Source organism: Zonotrichia leucophrys, chromosome 3 (genome assembly GCF_028769735.1).
Source record: "Zonotrichia leucophrys gambelii isolate GWCS_2022_RI chromosome 3, RI_Zleu_2.0, whole genome shotgun sequence".
Lineage (NCBI taxonomy): Eukaryota > Metazoa > Chordata > Aves > Passeriformes > Passerellidae > Zonotrichia > Zonotrichia leucophrys.
This window is the reverse complement of record NC_088172.1, coordinates 78,151,240-78,177,541: the sequence shown is the minus strand read 5'-3', so window position 1 is coordinate 78,177,541 and position 26,302 is coordinate 78,151,240. Positions and strand designations below refer to the sequence as shown.

Below are 26,302 nucleotides of genomic sequence, written 5' to 3'. Positions count from 1 at the left end.
AACTGAGGCAGAGATGTTGGGAAGTGGCCTGGGCAGAACCGTGTTTGGAATTACAGATGTGACTAGGAGCAGGCATGTGGGTCCCCTTCCCTTTCTCACAGCTGATGGCATCAAAGTTGAAGAGTGAAGAAGTTTATTTTCTAACACTTAGCAGGGGTGAGAGGAAGAAGCACAATGTGGCGTTAAATCAGTGTACCTGTAAATGTTCCTCTGTGGAGTCTGACAGCCTTTACTCTTTCTGTGCCCTGCCTGAATATTGGTGCTACCTCTGGCTCTGCCCATTCCTGGGCAAGGCAGCTGTTTCACAGACAGGCAGCATCCCAGGCAGGCATCCGTCCTTGCCAGAGCTGTTGTGGGATATATTCCTTCCCACACAGGGTGGTGGTGGAAATCGGATGCGCCTTTACAGCTTGCAATTACATGGTGCCTTTATCCCAAAGGACTTTTAATAAGTGAGTCTACAGACTGCAAAGGGATCATTCACCCACCACTGGAAGGCAGCATCCTTTAAATGGAGCTCAGCAGCACTTCCCAGCCACTGGGGTCCAAGAGTAGGAAAGAAGGGACTCCTGTGCTGGATTGGCCTTGAGTAGGGACGGGTTGGCAGAGTGCACAAGCTGATCTGGTTTTGAATCCCACCTGGATACTAGAGCTCTTGAGAAAGAGGACCAAAGAGTCCTCTTAATGTACATCTCCTCCAGCACACCACTCCCTTCAAGACATCGTTGTGTTGGGTAGCTGCATTTCCCCACTCCTATGGGGATTGTCATTCCCATAGCTGAAAGCTCACTTGGACCTGTGCTCACTTTGGCTTTGTCCAGAGAGGAGAACCATGATTCTGTGGAATCGTGAGACCAAAATCATGTTACTGTCTGCATTTGAGATACTGCCCCAGACTTCATAGAAGTCAGTGACCTGTTTCTAGGAGGAATATGGCTTCATATTAATAGATTTAGCTTTACATATTTGTCTTCTTCCTGTATACTCTTTCCTTGCCAAAATGTACAATTATGTTACAGATGGGTTTATGAAACAGTTGTGCATTTGTCTGTTTTCTGAAAGCTGCTAATATGATTGAAATCAGCATTTCTTCTGTGATGTTTAATCTTACTGGCCTTCTTTGAGGCACCTCCCTCCACTCACTATATTTAGGTGTACTTCTTTGTTAATACACTTCAGATATGTTTCAAACCTGTTTTTTTATTTGCCCCCCTGTATTTAAAGGTGATAATGTATTTGTGAGGACAGTACATGTTGGCAGGAGTGCATGTGTAGGCTCATGTACATGGGTGAAGAGGCATCCTTGACCAAGGTGGTTTGTGCATAGTTGCTTGAAACATGTGTAAGATGAGTTTACTTCCCTTAAGAGCTCATCTAACCCAAATCAGTGTGGGTCTGTCCAGGTGCTGGAACTGCCTTGTGTTCTGAGCAGTGATGAGCTGTGGTGCCTTAGACCATCCCTGGATGCTATGAAGTTCCGGCTGTGCATGGCTTGAATTACTTTACAAGCAGGCAGAGTTTGTATGAGTAGAACAGCCCTCCCTGTGATTTCTGAGTCAGGAGTCTGTGTGTGCCCAGAGGGATGTGCACAAGTGACCAGGGAAGAGCCTGTGTACTGGGGAGAACCCGAGGCAGGTGAGTATGTGCAAGTGAGCATGTGTGTGTGACAGAGTCTGTGTGTGAGCCTGTGTGCTCTCCTGTGGCAGCCGTGTGAGTCTGACTCGGGCCATTCTCCAGCTGTGTAAATACATTGCTTAGCAAACTGAGGGCTCTGGTTAATGATTGCCATGAGCACAGGGCCCATATTAGGCTCCGTTCTGTGAGCGGTACCCAGCTGTCTGAATGCCATTAGAGTGAACACATGAGCCTTTAATGTCAAGTGTGTATTGTTTGTGCTCTGAGGAGCCTCTGCAGGAGCTGCCCTGGGGTTGCTCACCAGGGGCTGTCAGGCAGGTTTATGGCAAGCTCCCTGGGGACCTACTGCAGTGGCAACAACCCTTAACACCCTTCCCTAGTCAAAGCAAAGTCCCAGGCGTGGTGTGCCCAAGGAGAAGGGCAGGCTGGCTAGGATGCTTGCCCAGACTACAGGGAGGCAGCTGGCCCAAGCCACAGGGTGGCAGGAACATGTTCCCCTCTCTGGCAGCTGGCTCTATCTGTTTTTGTTCTGGAAATACATCTACAGAGCTCTGCCTTGTGCTACTCATCAGGACCAGACCACCACATGCTGTGATCCCAAATGGTGTCTTGGACTAAGCCAGATCAGGCCTCGTCAACCCTAGAGCTGGATATGAACTCCAATCTAAAAACGCTCTTCTGCAAGAAGAGAGTTGAGGGATTTGGAGGTTTCTTAGCTCCAGCAAGGTCAGTGCCAGAGGTGCTGCCCTGTCAGTCAGGGAGCAGGTGCACAAGGAACCTGTATAGCTCAGGGTTGTAAAGGATGCAGATTGGTCAGGATGTTGCTGTGGATGAGGGAGTCAGTTTACTGCCTCTCCTGTTACTGCCTGCAGCTGGGCACAGGCTGATTCTCACTCTGCCCTTGTCTGTGGTTGTTGAAAGCCAGTGGTCACCTTGTGGCTGCTTGAGAGGTGCCAGGATGATGAGGCAGGATTGGGTGCATTTTGAGCCTCACTTGCAGCTGCATGACTTCCTGTGAATCTCAGCATCTCCTGCGTCTTCTCACATCCCTGACCTTCAGCCTCACCTGTTCTGTGCCCATTGTCCTGGCAGTGCCCTGGGAACGCTCTCTGCCCCACACATTGGCCCAGAAGAAGACCCAGAAAGAAACCATAGCAAACTTTCCACCCAAAGCCTTGTGAGTTTTGTAGATTACTTTTGTCTGTCCGTTGGAGCCATCTTTCCCCAGCCTCTTCATCTGCCGTGTGCCAAAAATGAACGGATTCAGCTGCCTTCCCTAATCCTGTCTGGCATCTCAAAATGGAGGGGACTGCCAGGTTCTTTGTTCCCATTCCCTCTTGGCACTGGCAGGGGACCTTCTCTGCTCTGGAGAAGGACAAATGTGCTGATTTATTCTGCCCCTTAGCTTTGAATAGGGGTTGCTATGTTACCTTCCAGCTCTGAGGCCTGCCAGAGCATACACCATATATAACCCCACAGCAGGTGGCTATTGAGTAAAGGCCCTTAAATCTGCCTCTCTTGTTTCTTATGCTGCTGGCCAAGGTGTCAGGGGGATGTAGCAGGGCATGATTTGCTGGCTGAAACTCCAGGCACAGCTGATGCCAAGCACCATGTTGGCATTTTCCATTCTCGAGTGCCCATCTTAATTGCAGCAGAGATACCAGCTAGGCAGGAACATGCTGCCCACACTGGCTTTTAGAGGCCTTTCCTGACATAAAGGCTGCTGCCCAGTGGGGCTGAGCTGTGACCAAGAGCTTGGAGACAAGAGGCTTCCAGATCCTGCTGCAGTTATTGCAGCTCTCAGGGCCTGGCTTGGACACTTCCTAAGCTCACTCTGATTTTCTGTGTGTGTTTGGGTGAGACAAACCATCCTGGCAGCTTTTAGGGGATATTTGTGTGTTGCTGCCTTGTGATGACAAGTTAAAACCCAGGCAGAGGAGAGGTGGAGGCATCAAAACACCACCTTGCCATGCTGTTGGGTGTGTGATAGACCTGAATCTGAAGTGCTAAAATGAACCACTGTCTTCTGCTAGACAGAGTTGGTAATTGTTCCTAAAAAGCCAAATTCTTTGAGGAACAGTCTCACAGTGCAGGCTAAGCAAAGGAGACCGTAGTTCCAGTTGGGAAAGGCCTAGAAGAGGAGCAGGGAGTCACATAACACCAGAGCCCAGTCTAAATCACATAGAATGTTAAGAGTTGGAAGTGACCTTAAAAATTATCTACTTCTAATCCCACCTGCCATGGATAGGGACACCTCCCATCAGACCAGGCTGCTCAACGCCTTATCCAGCCTCACCTTGAACACTGCCAGGGTTGGGGCATTTACAGCCTCCCTGGGCAACCTGTTCCAGTGTGTCACCACCCTCACAGGAAAGAATTTCTTCCTTATGTCTAGACTAAATTTCACCTCTTCCAATTTGTACCCATAACTCCTTATCCTGTCACTACAGTTCTTGAGGAAGAGCCTCTATCTGGCTTCCTTGTAGACCCTTTCCAGACACTGAAAGGTTCCTTTGAGGTCTCCATCCTACCTTTTTTCCTCCAGGCTGAACAGCTCCAACTTTCTCAGCCTGTCTTCCTTGGGGAGGTGCTCCAGTCAACAACTTCATGTGTTCCTCTGGACTTGCTCCAACAATTTCATGTCCTCCTTCTGTTGGGGACTCCACAGCTGAATACAGTATTCCAGGTGGGGTCTCACCAAGAGCAGAATAGAGGGAGAGAATCCCTTCCTTTGACCTGCTGGCTGTTCTGCTTTTGATGCAGCCCAGGATTCCACTGCCTTTCTGAGGTGTGAGTGCACAGTGCTGGCTCACCTTGAGTTTTTCGTCAACCACCACCCCCAAGTCCTTTCCTGCAGAGCTGCTCTCAATCATGTCTCTGCCCAACCTGTAGGTTTTTGGGTTTTTTCCTAACATGTTTGTCATTGGGTTTTTTCCTGACCTCTGTGAAAATAGTGGTAAAGCCCTTCCCAAGAGTGATGGAAGTGCAATGAGAGTAGGGGATGTTTGCATGAGTTTCTGAGCTGCTGAAGTTTCCACATATTCCTTGGGAATGAACTCTACAGGATCAGGATTAAACACTGTCCTGGACCCTAGAGCAGTGAGACCTCCTCTCCTGGCCAGAAAGTATCAGTGAAGTAGCTGTCCCACTAGTGCTTCTGCTTGCATAGGGAAAGAAACAAACCAAAGTTCCTGAAAAGTTAAAGGAAAGCTCTTCACATCTAACAGAGTGGAATTACTTCTTTGGCACCATCATTCCTCTGGGATCTACATATCCTAGCACAGCATAATGGAGAACAGCATTCCTGTCCTGTCACACAGTGCAGGGTGTACGTGGCTATTTCTGGCCTCCTTACTCTGGACCTGCTGTGAACACTGGGAGCAAAAGGGGAGAGAATGGTCTTCAGTGGCCATGGTAAAACCAGTCTGTAAGGCCTTGGGGGTGGCATCTTTTCCTCCAAGCAATTCTCACCCATTCCTCATCAAATTTTAGAGTCTGGAACCGAAACCCTGGAGAGTTTCATCATGCCTGGGACTTTAAGAAACAGTGGTTTGTAAATCCTTATTGGAGAGCTGTTGAAAAATGGGGCTGAAGAATGTGCTTCCAGAGATAACTTGGTTTGTCTCCATGCTCTAAAAGCGTACCAGATCTTACTTCAAATAAATTTAGCTTTTTGATGTGATACCTTTTGGTAGTGGTGCTTTTCTGACTCTGGTACTCTAAATGCATCATGGATATCCTGTTTCACTTAGTGGCTACAGGTGCCATGGGTTAGGTGGATCCTAGGGGCTTCAGCCCTGGAGGAAGGGAGGTGTGCCTGCTTTTTATCTTGAAGAGTAAGAGCAAGGATGCGAGCAAAGTGCTCCCACTGCTTATGTTAGTGCCATTTGCTGCAGGTGCAAGCATGACCACCCATTGAAGGAGCTGTAATTGTATCAGAGAGGGGGATGACAAAGCACTCAAGGCAGGAACTTCACTGTTTGCAGCTGCCATGAGCACTGACCTCATGCCTGTTTCTGTTCCCCTGCAGAGCACCAACGGAGGCCGCCCGCCGCCCCACTTCCTGTACGATCCCTCCACTTTTGCCTTCCGTTCCCTCAGCACCTTGAAGCCGCTGAGCCCCATAGCTCCAGTGGAAGAACCGTCATGTGCCTACTGAAGGAGTTTCTCCAAAAAACCTCAGGAACTATCACCCAGTGTCCTGCCTGGCAGGGAGAAGGGGAGGTGATGATACCCAAGGGGAGGGGTGGGAGAAGAAGGGGCAATGAGATGTCTTTGCAACACAGCTGCTCCGGCAGGGGGAAGCGAATGGCTTGGCAGCAGTGCCTGTTCTCATACCACTGATGGAGCCCAGCAGCGGCACAGGGAGGGAGTTTTGTCTCTCAGGGCAAAGCAAACTAGTCAGGTGCACAAACTGCAAGAACTGCCACCAAGGCAGTGTCAAATGTGAGGATGGTGGCAACTGAAGATGTCCAGGAGGTGTTCAGGGGTTAGTGTGACCTGCATGGCAGCAGGGGTGAGTGATCAAGCTGTGAAACCAAATCCAGTCAGTTTCCCAAGGATACCTGGGTCTACAGTGCTTTGCTATAGACCTGACATTTCTCCCACTCAGAAGTGAACTCAGGATTGGAGAAAGAGTCTTACAGAGCTGCTTGCAAAACAAGAAGATCCCTCTCTGAGATTGTTATAATTGCATTCACATCAAGCTCTCTCAAGTGGAAAACCTGGGGACAGGGAGGTGTGTGGAGGAGTAACTGGCACATTTAACTGTGCATTCCAGATGATCTGCTGGCAGTTCAGTGATACTGCCCAAAAAGAGATTGAAATGGGAGAGTGAGACATCCATATGTACATCTGGGGTTAGAATAAAATTCTAGAATTGGAAGGTCTGTGTTGAGGCATCCAGGAAAATGCAGCACCCACCTTCAGTCCTCTCAGTATCATCAAAGAGAAGAACTTGGGGGTGACTGTGTGCCCATGGATCCCCTCTCTGCTGGGGCAGTGTGTGTTCTGGGGTATGTCACACTTCTCCATAGCATTGTCCGACTACATGATGGTGAATGTAACTGGTACCACCAAATTCAAACCAATTTATTGCCTCCAGCAAGCTTTCCACTCCCCTTCTTAAGTTCAGGTACACTCCTCTGGTATCAGAGAGACAGTATTCCCAGATGAAGCAAGGAGTGTGAAAAAGTCGATTTTGTGGCTGTTGGTGGAAGAAACAGGAGGGGAGTTTGAGTGAAGGTGGGGGACATTTCTCCACAGACAGTTCTGAGCTGTTGGGACCATCCTAGGCCTTGCTGCCACTGGTGTTTGGCTGGGATCTGTCCTCGAGGTGTGTGTGTTTTGTGCCAAAGGCAGGAGTTGGCAGGACAAGCTCTTGCCTCTCCTGTTGAGGCAGAGGAACAAGGCCTTTCCTCTTGCTGCACCTGGTGGAGAGAGCAACCTCTGGTGTAAGCATTGCCCACCATGAGCCTGTGCCTGAGTGCAAGGGGAAGCAAGTAGTTTGTACAGATCGGGAGGAGCAAATGTGAGTAATACAAAATAATTTTTATTTTTTAAAATCTGCCTCAGTGTAGAGTCTTTGCTGCTCTCTGGTTGATACCAATGGTCAGTCCAGCTGCCAGCAGGAAGCTACCCAGTGAGCTGGTCTGGGCCCTTCAGTGAGACCCCTGGGGAAAGTCCAAGGGCTGTAGGCTTTGGGATTCAGGTGGGGACCTGATTCCCCACACCCCCTCTTCTCCCTAACTCTGTCATTCAGGCAGGCAGAGCAGCTGGGCAAGGTGGTGAGGGGATCTCTGTCCTGATGCTGTCCCAGCTCTGCCTGCTGTTTGGCTCCAGCCTGTGACTGCTGGGCCACCTTCTGCACCAGCACCACCTCCAAGAGGTCACTTGTGTTCACTGGTGAGGGACCTCTGGCAGACCATCGTGGTTCCCTGCAAGTCCCTGTTTCCAAGAGAGCACAGTTCCTCTGCTGATTCCTCTTGCCCCTGCAGAAATTCTGCTTACCGTGTTTTGATGGCGCACCTCAGCTTTTTAACTGCTGCCAGATCAAGTTGCCCAGTGCAGGACAGGAAGCATTGCTCCTTTGGACCAAATCCCTGTGCTCAGGGGATGGGACAGCCATAGCCTGGTACCCGTCTAAGAGGCACATTCCTTGTGCAGATGGCTGGGGTGGCAGCCTCCTGCATGGCCCTGCAGCCTCAGGCTTTGCTCAGCAAGAGCTGCCAAGGTGCAGGGGCCCAGAGGTGTGTTCTGCCAGCCAGCAGGTGGGGCAGGCTGCCCTGCCCCAGGTGGGAGCAGGGAACAGGGATGTCCTGCGGATATTGTTGCCTTTTACTACTTTTGTAACTTTTCTGTCTTTTCTTTTTCAATCAGAAGAAAAAAAAATAATAAAAAAAATTAAAACCCCACAGTGAAATAAAGTGTAACAGCTGCTATATTCATACCTCTGGATGCATTTGCCATCTTCGGGGTGTTTGTGGGTGGGGGTATGGAGGAGGTGGAGTAGAATGAGCAGTGACACAGTGCAGCCAGTCCCAAGCACTCCACAATGCAAGTGAATGGCTTTGGAAATGGAGAGCTTGTCCAAAAGGAATGCCAGGCTCTTTGTATGTGTACCTGCTCCATTTAAGGTATGGTGTACTGTCCCTCACTGGTGCTTCCCTCACCAACATGGTGCTTTGGGTTTGAGTAACTACCCAAATGGTCTTTGGCTTGTAATTTTAACTTCAGGAAGTCTTGCGTGTCTGTCCTGAGAGTCTCCACAGCCCTTTTGTTTACAGCCAGAGTACTTTTCCTTCTCCATAATTTAGCTGTAGTTCATCCCTTCCTCTAGATTTTGCTCTAAATACTCCATCTCGGGTACTTGTGCATTCCCCACCCCTTGTTATTTACTTGAGCTAATTCCTGTCTCTCCCCCACTCCTCAGTCTGTATCCTCACCAGCATCTCACAAGGCTATTACCTATGTCCCCTTTTCCAAGGCCTCCTGAGAGATATTAGCATAAATTCCCTTAGCAGTCCTACTTAGATTCATTCCCAGGAGGCCTTTTCCATTCTTCCCTCCAAGCTCTGATCTCCTCTAGGCTTCTTGCCATCTCTCTTATCTTGAAATCCTCCCTTCTCTGTCAGCTGCAGCTTGTTAATTGGTCTTGGCCAATTTTGCAAGGGTTGTACGGTGCCTTGCTGGCTCCCCCGAGCCCTTTCTCTTGTACCTCCCTTACTGAATGCTTTCCTCTGGGATGTGTCTTCCAGCACAGCCTGATCCCTCAGCACAACTGCCCTTGGAGCCCCAGATGCTGTTCAAAACCATGCTGGTGGCTGTGACTGCACAAACCCTAATCAAATGTAGGCCGCTGCCAGGTCAAGCTTGTTGTAAGTCTGTTTTGTGCATTCAGAGAGAGTGATGCATTGCACTTGTATCCCCTAGGCTGGAGTATGGACACCTAGTGCTCCAAAGCCAGGGTACAGCCAGTGAAGGGTGGGAAGCTGGCACACAGCTTGGCATTGCACAGCCAGCCCAGTGGCCAGGGTGAGATGGGGGTAGAGCTGCTGCTGCCCCTGGGTTAATGACAGAACAGGGCAGCTTTTGTGGTGGAACAGAAATAATGGTAAACTGCAATATGGCAACAAGTCTGAAGCTCAAGGAAGGCAGGTTAGGGGTATTCATGAAGATCTTACAGGGTACTTTTCAGCTGTAGCTACCACTGTTACTGACAGGAGGATGTAAAGAGAGAGAGAGGAAGATGTAGAAAGGAGAGTGGGGGGTGTTGGCCTCCTTTAGATGCCAGACCCTGTCATGTGGGAACAGTTTCCCAAAGCCACTGCATGAGGCATCAGCAGAAACCAGGGAAATGAGAGCTGAACTGTGGTCTTTGAGCCACGGTCCTTGCTGTAGCCACTGCCCCCTGTTTCTGCCTCTGGCATCCATCCTGCAGGGCTGATCACCCCTGTGGGTTTCAAACCAGCTTGTGCAAACACTTCCTCCTCTGCCAGAGTGGGCAGGGATGCTGGCTGAGGTCTGAGCACTGCGAGCACGGTCAGGTTGGTATGGGTCCCTCAGGACCTTCACTTTGCCGGAGCTCCTGGCTTCCCACCAGGTCTGGGTCCTGGCTCAGCAGGACAGCCTGTAACTTCGGAGTTCTTTCTCTGCTCTGAGCCCTCTTGCTTGGAGACGTGCAGGTGTTTCCCTTCAGAGCAGGGCTGTTGTGCCAAAGTGCAGCTCAGCTGCGTGAACCATCTGCAGGAGGGTGAATGGGGACAAGCGGCTGTTTCAAGAGCTTGGCTATGGCTCCTCTACAACTTAAGCAGGACCATTTAAGCTAATACTGTTCTCCAATTAAAGTAAATTAATTAGGTTAATGCTATGGCCTTTTGAAAATAGCAGAGAAGAACAAAGATCCCAGCAGTGGCAAAATGGATTGTTCCATCTATGCCCTGAGCCTCAGTGAGTCCCTTTGCAGCCAGCACACAGGATTGTCTCTTCTTGGCATTGTCCAAACATTTTCTGACATACATGTATGTACATGCATGCACACATGTGATCTATATATATATATATTTCTGTCTCACTCTGCTCCATTTGTGCAGAAATCTCTGTCTTCTGACAGTCCCCCATGAGCAGAGTGCCCTGTGCTCACCTGCCTGGCTCAGTCTGTGGCAGGGCTCCATGTGAAGCCCATCTGTGGCACGCTCACCCCTCTGTGCAGCAAAGTGCAGTGTTGCTTGGAAAACCCACCCTGTTTCCAGGTGCATGCTGAGTGTTGACCTATCTGCCTACCTATGGGATTGACTAGGAGAATGGGCAAAACTGTCAGTGCTGCTGGGGCCAGGGTTCTCACCTCAAGTTCCATGGAAGCCACTGAAACATGGCTTGGCACTGGAAAAACAGAAGCAGAATTTCCAGCTGGACAGACCATCTCATTCAAACAACTTTGGGCTTTCCTTTGATTTTCCTGAAGCTGCATAGCATGTTGAGGCAAGGTGTGGGGTGGAAGAATGCATTCAAGGGTGTGTATCAAGTTAGGATTGAATGGGATATGTGCTGATGAAGTGTGGGTATATAGACACAGTGCATTTACAGTGGTATTTATGTGCCTGTGGTGTTTGTATTTATGGCATATTTGTTATATTTTAATCAGAAGGATGTGTTGGAGGAGTAAAGATAAAGGGGCATGCATGCCTGCAAGTGTGGTTCTGGAAGGATGGATGCTGGTGGATGTGCATCTGGAGCATGGGCAGAAGGGCCTGTGCAGGGGAGGGGTGTGAATGAGGCTGTGTGTTTCCAGGTGGCTGCAGGCAGTGGTGCATGGAGGGCATACAGATGGGTTATGTATACCAAGGCAAGGGGGGTGCTGTTTCTTTCCTGTTTCTGCAGTGTCATCCATTATGGTAATAACTGGCAGAGTATCACACCAGTAATGACTGGAAAAGTGAAGAAAAATTTACTTATGCCTGATCTTGAGGCACTTGGGAGCTTTCACCATTGAATTAAAAACAAGCACACACGTGGACACCAGTGACTCAAGACCAGGTGATCTCAATACAAATTAGAGTGTGATTGTATGTTGCTTCTCAGACAAGAACTTCAGGAACATCAAATAAAAGTAGCAGGTGGTGGGTTCAAAGCAAACGACCAGAGGCAGATCTGCACAGAATGTGGGGTTGCACTGGGGAACCCTTTGCCACAGGATGCTGTGGCTGCTTGGTTTTTACACTGCTACAGACTTGAAAAGAAAGAAAGAAAGAAGAAAAAAGAAAAAGACTACCTAGGAAACTACATGCACAAATGCCAGATCTGGTTGAGGAGGGTGGTGACTTAGGGGCATTTTCTGGGGTAGGTTACTGTGTGCCAGCCCCATCTCTGCCCCCTCCTCAGTGGCAGGGTCTGCTCCTGCCAGGGTTCCAGGTGGGCCAGTAGCTCCAAACAGGCACATGCACCAGCAACCAACCCTGCCATGGCAGCACCACCTTGTGTGCATGTTCATTGCCTTTGCACTTCCAAGAATTTCTCCATGGAGAGGCTTCAGTGGTGACTCAGCCCTCGTGTTTGATGGTGAGGCTGGGAGTGACCCCCTTCACCTCCTGCACTGCTCCTGAGCCACTCGCTGATGTACCTGCTTGGCTGCAAATGAGCATCCTCTCTGCCCTCAGTGTGGGGTGCTGGGGCCTGCCAGGAGAGCCCTGGCTCATCAAGGCTGTCTGGCATCCATCACGTCCCTTGGCACAGCCAGGCTGAGCCTGAATCATCCACAGTGGCTGTGTGCAGAGGTTGGTCACAAAGGCATAGCTCAGGTTTCTGAAGGGTGTCAGGTCTGTCCTGGGTGGCAGGCCAGTGTTCATGTGTCATAGGAACAGTGAGTTTGGTTTGAGCACTGCTGCAGTGTTATAGTGGATATGTCATGCATGGAATTATCTTTTGAAATTGAGGAACAGGTTAGGAAAGCAAGACAAGCATCCTCCAGTGATGGGTAACCCTCACGTGGTAAACCTCAAGCCAGCACCTGAGAGGATGCAGCTGGAGCAGCAAGGCTCTGCAGAAGTACCATCAGTGCTGATGAGAACATTTAAGCGTGTCGGTATCGCACCATTTCCTGAGCTACACTTCAGTGGGCTTATTCAAGCAAGGGGGTGAGGAAGCAGAAGCTGTAGATGCTTTGAGAGCTCACTCTGGCTGTAGCTGCACGCCAGGCTGGCAGGAGCTGACCACATGTTTTCAGCTAGCCTGGGGCAGGATGTGCAGGCAGCTCCAGACACATGAGGAGCCCAAAGATGTTTGCTTTTGTGGCTGCTCACATCAGTGCCTGCTGTGGCAACAGCTGGGTCTGTTGGTAGGTTGGCCAGAGCTGATTGCAGAGACGACTGATGTTCCTCTCTGACATACTCACAGCAGAGCAGCTCTGAGGTTGGATGAGTGGAGGAACTGAAAGTGCCATGGGAGCTGGATGCCAGCTAGGGAGGTGAATGGGGACAACAGAGCCCCTTTGGAAGGAACATGGCTGCCATCTGCAATTGGAGAAAAGTTTTCTACCAAAGGGTCCCCTAGAGCAATGCCTGCCTTGCCCTGGCATGTCCTGCAGCACTCCAAGGCAGGCTGCTCAGCCTCTGTTCTTGTTCTAGTGGCCTGGGAGCGTGTGTGACACAGGCCTTTGCTCCCCAATGGTGAGTGCTGCTGCTGTGAGACCTGTCCTGCTGTGCCTACAGCTCTCCTATTTGTGTGCTCCTGCAACTCTTTGAAGCATCTTTGCTAAGTTTTTCCAAAATGGGTTGCCAAATGCTCTACCCTGGGTGGTTTCTTTGCCAGGGGTGACATTTGGCAATGTGTTGGTCAGGGTCTTGCCCAAGGGCAGGCTGCTCAGCAAACCTGGCACCTTGGCAGTGCCACCAAGCCAAACACATCAGGGCCAAACCTCAATCATATATAGCTCTTGTGAAGCCTGAAAACCTTTTTTAGATCTTTGCCACGAGGCCTCCACAGGCCCTGTTTTGAACAGAGATGTTTTGTCCTTTCTTGGCTTTAAACAGTTCCCCAAAATAAACCCTCTGCTATTTACCGGCATTGTTTTCTTTCTGGTGTTGAATGCTGATAAATAATCAGACCCATTATATTGTATTCATATCTGCCCTGGTAGCAAATAATTACTACAATTACTTCCAAATCAAAATGCTTCTGTTTCTCCCGGTGTCATTAGCATGTCCCAAACACTTTGTTCTTGTGGTTTAAGGTGCAGTAATGACACAGTCCAAGTGCAACACCCGGCTGAGCGGAGCTTCCCAGCACAGCAAGCTTCCCAGCCATGATTGCCTGAGAGATGCTGCTAATTTTCAATCACAGTGTCACATCCTCTTCTACCGCGGGGAGAGCAACTGCTTAGCCTGTGATTTACCCAATTTATTCCGGTAATAGCCGGGTTGGCTGTGTAGCCATCTGTCTGCTCCCCGTGCTCCTGCTGCCCCCGCCCTCCGCCACCACCCAGCCCTTGTGGCGGCGCAGGGAGGCGCCGCTGTGCCCGGGCCTTGAGGCAGGTCTGTGTCCAAAATGTTCCCTTCCCCCTCTCTGCTGACCTCTAGATGCCAGGGCTGCCAGCAGTGGGGCCTGCTGCAGTTATTTCCACCAGGCAGGGCTGGAAAGGTCCTTTTTCAGATAGGACAGGGTGGGTTATCAAGGTTTGGCAGCACTTGGGCCTAAGTGAGGGGAGCTACCACCAATTTGTGAGGGGAACACCGAGGCAAGGACCCAATACAAAGAAAGGGGAAAGATACACATCAGCCTGAAACTAAGTTCACAGATATGAAAACCATCATGGTCACATGGCTCTGTCTGTGAAGAAAAACATTGTATTGGCTGGATCATTATAAAGCTTCTAATTGAAGAGCAGAGTCCTCTCTGCCCTGTTACTCAAACAGACCTGCACACAACGCCTTCAAAGCAGATGTCAGTCAGGGTGCAGCCCTAGATCAACAGTCATTCAGGATCACTATTGCTTGAAACCACTGGGTAAAATCAAATATAAATAGAGCAGAGAGCATTTGAAGCAATTAGGGTCTCGGGGGAGATTCAGTCCCCGTAACGAAGCCAAGGAAAGGGGAGATGATGCATCATGTCTGTAATGCAGCGAGGACATGCAGAAGCTGGATTACTCAGAAAACTTGGAGCAGCACATATGGTTCCTATTAAATCACCTGACCTTCCCATCTCCAGTGGTATTTCTGGGGCTTTCATTACTGTTGTGCTCCACAAACTGTAGACTTATGATTGCCCCTGGGAGACAGCACAATATTTGAGGTAAATAGGCCTTTACTTGTGCACACCAAAATACTGAATTTTCTGGGTAATTTTGAACCCCACTGGTTCTGCACAAAGATCCTCCCTTTGGAGCTGAAATGCAGAACAGAATAAGCAAAGAGTTCAGGTCCTTAGAGGAATCATTGGTTGCACAAAGAGTTTCAGCTGTGGCTGGAATGGGAAGGGAAGCAGGTGGCAGAAGTGTCAGCACTAACTGGAGTGCTTGAGGTGGTGCTGCAGGGTGGTTAACCACCACAATTGATCCCACGTGCCTGGGATCATCTGAAGCACCAGTTAAAAGAAGAACATGTTCTGTAATTTGTGGCTATGGGAATCCAATCTCCTTGTGGCTTAGGCTGTGCTGTCTAAACACCAGAAGAAGGTATTCAGAGGGGCTTTACAGTTCCCATTGCTCCTTCAGTGAGCTTTGTCCACGTGCCAAAGGATGTTACAGCTGTTCTTCAGGAGAGTGGGGAGCTGGGGCAGCTGAGTGGCTTTGCCCAGTTGGGCTGGGCTATAGGAACCAGCTATATAACCACCCTGTCCAGGGTGCGCAGGATGAGATCTGTGAGTCCCTCTGTGCCTCTCCAGCCCCACTCATGAGGGAACGCTGCTCTATCAACTGCTCTGTTCTGGACCCAGGAGTTCAGGGTAGGCCACCAAAGACACCTGGTGCTGACATGGGGATGCTGCCAAGGGCTTCCTGTGTGACCAGGCCTTTGCTCTGTGAGTGATGCTGCTGCTCTCTGGAGCTGAGGCTGGCCAGGGCTCATTGCAGTGTGTCTGGAAATGCTCTGGACATGAACCAGACACTTTGGGCTTCTCAGCTGGGGTCATCTGCTGCCTGGTTGCTTGCCACTGTAAGAGGCTGGGTACCATGGACTGGGTAACTCCTCACCTTCCCATGGCATCTTGCAGCTGCCTGGAAAAGTTTTAGCCTTTTCCTTACAACAGGCACTCAGAAATTAATCTTCTAAGACCTGTACAGGTTGGAAACCCCCATCAGGCTTTAGAGATGCCAGCATTGCCTCTGCCTGATGGCTGAGCTCACAGGTGGCCTGGCCTTGACAATCCTACATCAACCAGGAGAACAACACTTTTTGTCCTGGTGCTGGCACTACAAACAATTCACTTACTGCAAAGGAAGAGTATTTATCTTCCCTCTGAGAAATGAAAAGTTTCCTGATCTCTGAATCACTCTGTTGTTTCCCTCTGTATCCGGTAAATAATTTGGGCTTCCTGGGCTTGTGACAGAAAGAGCAGGGATGGAAATAAACAGGGTGTAGCTCAAGTCATCCTTTCATGTCACAATCTTGGCTGGGCCAGGCTGTTGGGGATGTCCTTTCCTGGTGAGGACAGAGGGAAGGTTCCATTTCTCTTTGATGCTGTGTCCAGGTGTCCCACCACCGCTGCCAGCACAGACTTGCCCCTGTATCTCTGAACAGCAGAAAGACCCTGAGACCAACATCAGGCAGATGGGGATGTGCCTGAGCTGATGTGACCCTGGACCCAAGATGTCCCTTGAAGATGGTGGAACATGTGGAGCTGCCTTCCAGTCAGCAGATTCCCCATGGGGTCTGCAGGCAACATGAGCTTCCTGCTTCTCAGGGAGGAGCCTGAGAAGCAGGAGGCTCGTGGAGCCGCTTTGGAGCAGCCCCTTTGCTGATTCTTGGGCAAAATAGGGGGTGGGCAGGAGGGTGGCACTGGCCAGGCTGAAAAACTCCTGTTCCCAATCAGTTCCTGAAGAGGAAAAGCAAGCAGCAAATATATGCTTGATTTCTCTTTTCTTTATTTTTTTCCCCCTTTGATAAGCCAAGAGAACGAGTGGCAGCAGAGACCCATTTGCAGCTCAGGGGCATGCAGCAAAGGTGCCTGCAGCTAAAAGCAGGACTGGTAGTGGCTGGGAGGAAGAAGAAGTTCTTCTCCCTGGGGGTCTATAAACTCTTGGCTCACAAAACAGGAGGACAAAGTGCATTGCCAAAATGTCATCATGCTTAATGTCTGGGGCAGAGAAGCTCCAGCTGAGCCCAGGCAGCCCCTTCCACTTCCCCACCCCTTGAAAGCAGGGCAGCAGCCAGGGGCCAGGCTGGCACCTCACCCCCACACTGATGGGAAGGTGAAGGGACCGTGGGAAAGCCCAGCTCTGGCTGCTGCTGTCAGCCTGGCAGCAGCTGCAGTATGGAGAACATTCCTCTGCCCACGTGCCCTCCCCTCCCTGCCGCGTCTGCCTCAGCTGTATGAAGGCAGCAGCGGCTGGCTGTCCCAGGGGAGCAGGGAGTGATGGATGAAGCAGCCACCCCAAGGGCCTGCCTGCTGGACATGAGGAGCAGCCACAGAGCAGGTGCTGGGAATTGCAGCTGGGTAATCTCAGCAGGGATCCACGGAGCACGGACACTCGGAGCACAGCTCTGCTCCATCCTCTGCCAAGGCAGGGCCTGGCACTGCTGGGGCTGTCCCCTGGGATGTCCCCATGTAAAGCCACCCCTCACCTCCCCCCTTGTCCAGGGCACCATGCCCCCTGCCATAAAAGCAGCCTTTCCCCATGTGCCCCTGCACCATGCCATTCATTGCACTGCAAGGGGAAAAGGTGGGCCTCGCACTTTCTGGGATTTTGGGATCGGATGCTGTGTATTCAGTGGGGTGGGCTCAGAGAACACCAGCACTAGGGAGACTGCAAATATCCCATGGTACAGTGCCCTGTGTGCAATAAAAACCTAGCAGTCCATTGTGGTCAAAGCAAAGAGAGCCCTTTGGGAAAGCCTGCCTTATCCAGAGCATCCTACAGCCCCCTGATGGTGCTGCAGCTGGGGTCAGTGCTCACAGTGAACTGCTGCAATACTGGCAGCCCTAGAGATTACAAAATCTCAAAGGCCTCAAATCTCACAGCACTGGCTTTAGAAGTAGATTAAAAAACTCTGCAGTTTGAACTCTGTCTACTCTGGGTTTTGAAAACTTTTGGATTTAGCTGGTCTGCATTTTTAGGTACCCTTTGCATTGCAATGGCAAGGTTGCAATTATTACAACAGAGAAGGGAGTTTATTTCTTGAAGGATGTTGAGATTATCATATATTTATATTTAGAGGGAGGGGGCTTTAACAGTTCTCTAGGCTCTGAGACTGTAAAAAATTGCAGCAGCCCCTGACAGGATTATAGATTAACCTCAGACCAATTTATCTGTGTGGTCACTGATCACCTGCTCTAAAGGAGCAAGTAGTGGGGTTGCCTTTTCAAGGAAATCTGCATGTTTGCAGATGTGCTGACAGAGCATCATTTCCACTGGAAATAATGGCAAGGAGGAGGGAGAAAGTGAAGTGAATCTCAATGCCCAGGAAAGCATAAAGGCAGGCTGATAATCAGGTGGTGAAACAGCTACTTGGCAGTAAGTGGCAATAACTGGTGAGGCAATTGCAGTGCAGTAAAGGCCAATAAGAAAATATGATGTCATGCATGGCTCTGCTTGGCCAAAGTGTGCCACTCCCTGCAGAAAATAGCAAAGAACTGTAAAAACAAAATATGTTTGTGTTTCATCTGGAAACTGAGGCAATAATCGCTATGGTGAAGTAGCAACCAAGCTTTTGGTGGGACGTTTAAGTTCTTCTCCCAAGGAAGACTCTGCCACACATTGGCTGGGGAGGCTGGAAGCTGGGACACAAAGTGAGCATTGGCTGCCTCTTTATGTGCTCTAGCCCCTGGGGCAGGAGCAAACACAGAGGAAGGCCCTGAGGGTGAGTTCCAGAGGACCCACAGCCTTGTGTGTTATGGTCCTTTCTCCTCTCCCAGACTGGAGACTGAGCCACCAGGAGATGCAGAAATATCAATATACAAGGTTTAGAGCTGATGTAATGGTTGTCTGTGGGGAGGAACAGTGCAGCTGAAGATGGGGAAATCTTCCCAGAATCCTTGCAGGAGGTACATCAGAAGGCCAGACTCACCATGAGAGTGAAAACCAGGGAGTGAGGCTTGCAAGTCCCTGGTCCCATGGTTTATGCTTGTGATTTTGCAGGTACCCATTGCTGCACAGCAGTTCCTGTGCCAATGGTATTTCTTGCTGGGCAGCCTCAAAAGCAAAGCCCCTGCAATTGCCAGGCTCTAGCAGTGCTTCCACTTGTCCCAAATTTCTGCTGAGAGACCCATGGAAGCTGCCAAGGCTCCAGCCCAGAGCCACCCTTCATAGGGAAGATGGGGTTAGGTTCCACCAGTACTTGTGGAACAGTTTGGGGTGAATTACAGAAATATAATAATTCCTTTGATTCTGGGGAAGATTTCCCAAACCTCCTCACTGATCCAGTCCAACTTCAACTCTACTTCTGCCTGTCAGTCAGCACCAGGCTGCTGCTGACAGTGGGGTGACAGGGCTTGCCCACCTTCACCACTCAGGCTTAAAAAGAAAACCAGGTCCTTTAAAAAGAAAAAATATCCAAGGAAGAAGACAAACAAAGCACCCAGCAGCCCATAATGGAGATTGCTTTTGAAGTTGCTTGTTTGCCTGCATAAGGACACAAGTGCCTTCCTCTGACAATGCTGCAGAAAAAAACCACCGTCCCCCAAGTTTGGGGTGCTCTGGAGGGCAGCCATGCTGGAATTGTGATTAAGTGTTTTGGGCCATGCCTTTCACTGCAGCCTGCCAGATAAATATTTACAGCTGACCACGGAGAGGCAGTGGGGGGAAGGAGAGGAGAGACATCTGTAAATTCTTTGGAGTCTTGCTGCGTTTTAATTTTAATTTAGTTCTTTTTTTTGGTTGTTTTTCCATCCACACATCATTGTCTCTTTCTCTCAACCCACAGACAGCTAAAGAAAAGAGTCTTGAGAGAAAGAGGTTATTCCTAAAACCTCAGGGGACAGATCCTGCTTGCAGTGACCGTGGCATAAAATCTGGAGCTGTGATAAACCAGTGCTGCAGAGAGCAGAGCACAACCTTTGGTTTACTAACTGGCATAAATCTAATGTAACATTATTGATCTCTGTGGATTTACTTTCAGCCTCATTGCCTCCTCCCTTGTTTTCTTCACAGCTCTCTTTATCCATGCAAAGTCCCTGCCTCTGTGGCTGCAATATGCCAGTAAATTGCAGTGTTACACCCACTTCCCAATGGTGTAAATGATTCCCTCCGTTTGGCCTCTGTTCTCAGAAGAAAGCAATTTTCCATGCCCAGTGGGAAAGCATCAGCCACAGCATGGGCCAGAGCATCTCCTCCCACCACCTCCAGCCTGCCAAGGTGTCCACAGCTGAGCCTTCCAAAGAGGGGGCAGCCTGGGATGACTTGTGTGAGTGAGGGCCCTCAGCCCTGGGGGCTCTGTGCATCCCAATCTGTGAGAATACATGTCCTGCTCAGAAACATATGCAGGATGTAGCTGTAAAAGCCACTGCACCACCCTGTGATCCAGCCCAGATGTGCCTTTCCTTCCATGGGGCACTCAAGGGACCCCTCCAAGCTGAGGCAGGCAGGGATGGAAAGCATTGCTGAGTTCCCTCACCCCAATGAAAAGTGACCCTTGAAGAGGTCCAGAGCAGGAAGGCTGGTGGGGATGGCTGACTTTGGGATAGGGATGGGAGCAGGAGCCAGCTGATGCTGGTCCTGGTGCACAAGCTGGGAGGCTGGTGAGCTTAGGGCCTCTCTGGGAGTCAAACATGAATGTGTGCAGTGCAAACACTGCTTTTGCTTCAGCTCCCAAAGCTTGGTGCAGAGATCATGCAGGCAGCTGAGCCTGCAGTGATAATGTGGTGGGGCTGTTCACCTCCTTAAAGGCTTCAGACTTAAGAAACAGAAGCCAAGTAATGAGATCCTGGTGGGGGATTTAATGTTGATACATTTGGGAGAACAGGGCAAATATTTTATGCTTTGTTGTAGGTCGTATTTGCAAGTGAGCTACCAGCATCTCCTCATCTCCATGTGGTAGCAGCTTGGGCTTGAGGCTTATCCCTGCTCCTGTCAGTGACCTTCTGAGTAGCCAAAAAGGTAGCATTTAAAAAAAACTTCTGTGATGGCTGCAAAGTCATCTGGGAAGTTACTCTTTCTGTTAAGTGTCATAAAACTGCATGGCCCTAAATAGAAAGTGTGGAGGCAAAGGTCTTGCCCCCAGGGCTTTGCAGTCTCAGCGCAAAGAGTGTGGTTATAAAGCAAGTCACGGAGTCCAGGAAGGAAATTTATGGCTTGGGAGATGGATAAATAACACGCCAAGATCAACAGCAGTGGTAATGCTGAATTGTACCGAATGGAGTTGCTCTGCTATTACAGGGCTGTAACAGGCTTGGAGCCTTGCACTGCAATGAGCCAGCTGCTGGAGATCTGCTGCAGCAGAGAGGCCCTGGCATGGGCACCACCAACTCCTGACAACCTGAAAGGGTGTTTGGATAGGAGAGAGCAGCACCACTCACCAGGGACGTGTCCTCCCCAACATGACCTTGCTCCTGGGCTCAGTGCTGGCTTCTGATGAAGACAGGGGTTTTACAGTCATGGTCTCACACATCACCTCCCAGCAGTGATGTGACCTCATGGGGTGCTGACATAGCCCTGACTCTTCTTTTGTCAACCATCTGGAAGCCTTTTGGGCCCCCAGATGTGGCAAGAGGAGGATTAGGGTTTGTGTAGCTCTTGGAGGGTGGAAGGAGACAAAATTTCAAATCTTGGCAGCCTTTTGTGGCTCTTCTCAGCTTTGCCATCCACCTCCTTACTTCTGTTTGACTTTGTTCTCTTCTCTCATCCTGGAAAGTAAAGTCACTCCAGTGTTTACCTTCTCTGTTCCCTGCCCAAGTTGTTAAACATGTCCTAGGTCACCCCTACTAATGGATAAAAGAGTGGTGGAAATCCATTGGTGGATATGTCTCAAAGGAGAGGTTGGAAAAATGTCAGAAGCACTGCAGGCATAGCTGATGCACTCTTGGGATTGTGGTGGACTAAACAACCTCCCTGAGTCTTTTCTGGAGCTCCTCTGGCCCCTAAATTCTGTGCTGTACAGAACACGTAGCCAGTGTTTAGTCCCATACTTATTCTCCCTGTGCACTGTCTGAAAGCAGAATGAATTATCTAGGGGGAACATCCCAGCCACCCCCAGCCGCTCCCAGGCACTGCACAACCATCCCCTGTGCAGGACCTGAGACACCAGAGACAAACTTAACCCCTCTCCTTGGGGTTTGCTCTCTGAATACTCTTGGAGCTGCAGCTCCTGGAGTGCTGTGCTCACACATGGCTCTCATCTCCCACATCCTCAAAGCAATGACAACAGGGCTCCTGAGGGGAGAGGGAAGCTTGTGTGTAGCTTTCACAGCAAGAATGCGAACCAAAGACCTCAATCCTTTAAAAAGAAATCTTACATTTTCAGAAGGATATTCTGATTTTGGTAGGGAGAATTTCCTGAAGCTTGGCTTTGACAATCCTCATGGTTAGAAGACCTAGTGTGAGAGGACCTGAGAAGCAGCTGGAGAACAAGACCTTCTAAGATGGCTGAAAGGAGCCTGGATAATTATTCTGGAGGGATCCATAGTGTGCAGCGGAGGGTCAGCATTTTGCTCAGCCCTTCTGCCCATGACATAGACCTGCATCTGTCCAAACACCAGCGCTCCCCTCTGCTGGCTGGCTCCGGCCAAGGCGGTATAGTAGGAGTCCTAGTTGTATTGTATTGTACAGTCAAGAGCTGGGAAAATATATGTATTGTATATTTGTAAGTAGAATATATAAAACCTGTCTCTGTAAGAAAAAGAAAAGGGGGAAATATAGTAGGAGTCCTAGTAAAATATCTGTATTGTATTTGAATATCTGTATATCGGCCTTGCCCTGATAAGCCCCAGTTGGTCTTGATGGGCTGCAGCTGCAATGTCCTTAATTGGGCTGCAGCTGTAGCTAGTGAAGATAACTGTAATAAAAGGGGGTGGGCTTGGCCAGTCAGGGAGAGCCTGGAAGGAATCCTGACTAAGAAGCAGCAACAAGCAGAAGAAGAAGTCTGTGCTGTGAAGAACTGCGCCCAAGAAATATCACTGAGAAGGTACAGGACTTTAGAAATACGATTGCGACAGTATGGGACTCTAGAAATATAATAACAACAAGCGGTGACCCCGACGTGATTGAAGATAGGTCGCCTGAGAGCTGGGACTCCAGAAATGTAATAACAACAATAGAAGATAGGACAGCTGAGAGCTGTGGCAGCCTGAGAGCTGGGACTCTAGAAATATGAATACAACAAGGCGGGGCAGCACGGTTCGCATCCCTCAGGGAGGGATGGATGGATGGATGGATGGATGGATGGATGGATGGAGAGCTCCCTGCTCCATCAGGCTGGCTTGCTGCAGCCTACTCTGGCTCAGGTTTCAGGCTCTGGGCTCTCTGTGTGTGCACTCCCCTGTGCTTTCAACTCATTCTGAAGCCTTCACAGGAAATTAATTTTTGTCAAACAATGGGGTTTTGTCCTCCCTTTGGTTTCTGGAGGGTGGGAGCTGGAGGATGCTGTTGGTTCAAAATGCTGCAGCTACTGCCCTGCTCTTCTAGCCCCACAGTTGTGTGCGCCTGGTGCAGCTCTTCCCCAGAATCAACTAAGTTAGGGGAAACCTTCTGGTGACAGCTCAACCATTCTGGGCATAGTTGTCAGGAATGAGCCCAAAAAAGCAGTAGAAGTTGTCATTCTGGAGTTTGAATTGATGCTTGCACAATAGCAGGGTTACAAGTGGCTGGATTATCCAGAAAATGAGTTAGAATGATAGGCAGCAGCCTTCTGTCTGTTTCTCAGGATGTAACATCTCCATCACACAGCAATGCTGGTCTGTTTGCAGTGAAGGGGACACACCCATGGATCTCCTCACTCCTACCGTGATCCTGTCAGTTCCTGTAAGCCAAAGAGGTTTGATCCAGGCTGGCTCTTGGCTGAGAGTCCTTGGAGAAGAGGCCAGGGTGTCTCCAGATGTGACCACTTCTTTCTTTTCTGGCTCAGTAGGATTGATCTCTGTTAGCTGCTGTGACAGAGCTCTGTGAGTATTGACTCCTGGAGACTGAGCTGATGAAACAGGGCCTTCACATTTCTGTGACCAGGAAATATGAGCCTGGGCCACACATGCCTCTCACAGCCAGATTTCACTCTCTTTCTTTGAGCTGTGGATTTTTTTTTATTTCTTGTCCCAAATTGCTGTGCTTAGAGATCCCATTTACTTGCTAATCTACAGCAATTTCACTGGCCCAGGGGAGCTGTATTTGGGAATTAAGTGAGTGATGCACTGGTGATTAACGTGCAGTTCATAAATGCTCTGCATCCCTTCAGCTCACTGGCTGTGGGAGGCCATAGTGGGCTCAGCTATACAGCCACTAGAGTGGTGAAGGGATCACATCATTATTTTTCCACTGTCAAGAATTGTCTGTGAACCCCACAGGCGAAGTGTCCAGAGCAGGCTTGCACAAAGGATGACAAAGAGCTGTTGCCCTCACTCACTCTGCCAGCTCAGGGCTGAAGGCTGTATAGTGGATCTCATGGGCACGACCCTGCTGAGGTTCCTGTGGGTACAAGGAAGATACCATGCAATAAAGTTCCTTTCCTCTTCTCTCACTGTGCTTTAAAAAGCTATTGCTTATAACCACTTCCTGCCCCTACCATTGAGCAATTAATTCTGCCACTGTGGCCTTTTAAATTCTGCTGTTTACCAGTGTTGGAGTGGTCACATCTCTGACAGTGTCCTTTTACCAAAAGAGCTCTGCTCACATGTGCATCCCTGAGTGGATGCACATTGTGTGTTACAGCCATTCATGACCTCCCTCGTGTCCATCACCAGTGGTGGAGAACATCCCAACCTCCCATGGCATGGTGGATTCAGCAGGATGTGCAAGTGCCTCAGGGTGTGCACACGCATGCAGTGGGGGTACGGGGTACCACTGCAGATCAAAGGGAAAATGAAGCTCCAAAATGTTTAGTTTATAAAGTGTATTGTTGTTGCACTGCCGCCCAAGATCTTCAAAGGGCCCTAGATTTATTGTCTCAGCACAGTTCAGAGATATTTGCTGTAGATTAAAAATGGAAGAAATAGGAAGGGGGCCAGGCATGTAGATTACTGAGTAAAAATAGAAGCTCTCACATTTGTTTGCTGTATGAATTTGGGTTTTGTTGCTTTCTTCCTCTGCTAATTCTTTTCCCCCCTCCCCCTTACATTTGTTCCTGAGAGCCAAGGGGTCACGTCTGTGTTTCCTTGTGCGGCCGCACGCAGTACGTCCTGACAGCTCTGCTATCTCTTAGGTACAAACCGACATTATCCAGGCATGGCTTTTGGGAAGGAAAACTCACTGCAGGCAAATCTGCTTCATTTTCAGTGCTGGAGGTACCGTTTCATCTCAGCCCCTGACTGTTTCTCTTCCCACAGCTCCTCTGCTTGGAGGAAAGTCATCAACTCAACACATGACAAACAAATTAACTCTCTTTTGTGGCCACAGATTTTTAAGAGAAGAGCAGTCACTTGGATCCTGCTCAGCTGGTCGTGTAACGCAGCCCGGAGAGCTTGCGCCGTGCTGTCCAGCTTATTGAGGCAAAGTTGGCATGGCAAGACTGGCATGGCCCTGGCAGGATCTGACCAGGCGCTGGCTGTGATGGTGCTGTGGGCAGGCACAGAATGCATCTACACTGCCTGAGCCCAGGCAGGGGCTTGTCCAGAGCTTCCACCCTCACTTAATACTTATATACTGACCTTCCCACCAAACCAGTCACCAGTCACTGTTTTCTGCAGTGTAGCTGGGGTGATGGTGGGAGGCAGCAGGGAAAAGCACGTGCTGTGAGGTGGAGAGATGAGAAACATAAACCACAACTTCTTTTCACCTTTACTCACCTGCATTGAGCTTTTTCTCTGAGTTCCAGTGGGCTGAAGGAGATTTGTTCACACCATCATGATCTGACTCTGCCATGGAATGGGGCAGGGTTGTCCACATTCACAACTGAGAGAAAATACAAGATCTCAAATACTTCTCCTCACCACCTCTAACTGATTATCTCCTGGGCTAAATGGGCTGGATATGTCCTCACTGGGGCACTGGCTGTGGCTTGTAAGGCAAAATCTCTGGGTATCAAGCATTCAGTACCAACAGAGCACTTCTCTACAAAAGCTTACATTGCATGTTGAGAAGACAGCCACAAGGAAGGAGATACAAATCCAGAGAGGGAAAGTGCTGAAGGCTTTTGAGCCAGAGATGGTATCAAGTACCTTGTGCTTGATTTATGGTTCTTGTTCTCCAGAAAGCTTTACTTCAAATGGTAAATTCCCCTGGGCGACTCTGAGCCCTTCCTAGCAGGCCTGGGTAAATTTAAAGGGCTAAGATTTGGGATCCTATCACTTGAGGGGAGCATAATCTTCATGCTAAGTGTGAGCCCTAGCTGTGTGAATCTTAAAGCCACAGCTATAAGCAGAAATATTTTATCCATCTGGTGACCCTGTTAGGACACAGAGCATCCCACATAAGTCCCCTGCTAGTGCCTGTCTCTCAGGGATTCCAGCTAGCCATCCAGTAGCTTTCAGCTGAAGAGCTGGAAGCTGTGGCCCTCTTGCTGGATGTCAGGAACCCCACTCAGCTGTGTTTGTGGTGTTGGGTCATCTTATGAGTGCTCACCCCACACTTACCTTGTCACCTTTTTCCTCTGCATCATGCTCTCCATTGCAAAGGCTGCCATACACCAAAAAATCTCTGTCTGCAGTGAGGTTTAGGAATAGATTTTAATATCATAATTACAGCATGTAAACAAAATACCACTCGATTATTGAAACCATATTCAGTGAAGCTGAGCTCCCATGCAAGAGATACATATGAATTTAATTGCTGTTAAACCTCTGCAAATGTGCTTTCAGAAAGGCACTGGGAATATTTAACACACAGATCAAAACAACTACTGAAATCTAGAGCTGATGCTGGAGATTAATCAGCAGG

At 49.5% G+C, this 26,302-nt stretch overlaps 1 protein-coding gene and 1 long non-coding RNA gene across 3 annotated transcripts in view; both read left to right on the top strand.

Moving 5' to 3' along the window:
- LOC135445832 (uncharacterized) overlaps positions 1-8,083 on the top strand; it is a 60,333-nt gene extending 52,250 nt beyond the window's left edge. For both annotated transcript variants that reach the window (XM_064708926.1, XM_064708925.1), the window contains one exon: positions 5,666-8,083. In XM_064708926.1, the coding sequence (XP_064564996.1) occupies positions 5,666-5,794 (129 nt within the window). In that variant the 3' untranslated portion in view covers positions 5,795-8,083. The remainder of the gene's footprint in view (positions 1-5,665) is intronic.
- Positions 8,084-22,330: 14,247 nt separating this feature from the next.
- LOC135444967 (uncharacterized) lies at positions 22,331-26,302 on the top strand. Its single transcript, XR_010439388.1, has 3 exons — positions 22,331-22,403; positions 24,630-24,711; positions 24,824-26,302. It is a non-coding gene; the product is annotated as an uncharacterized LOC135444967 (long non-coding RNA).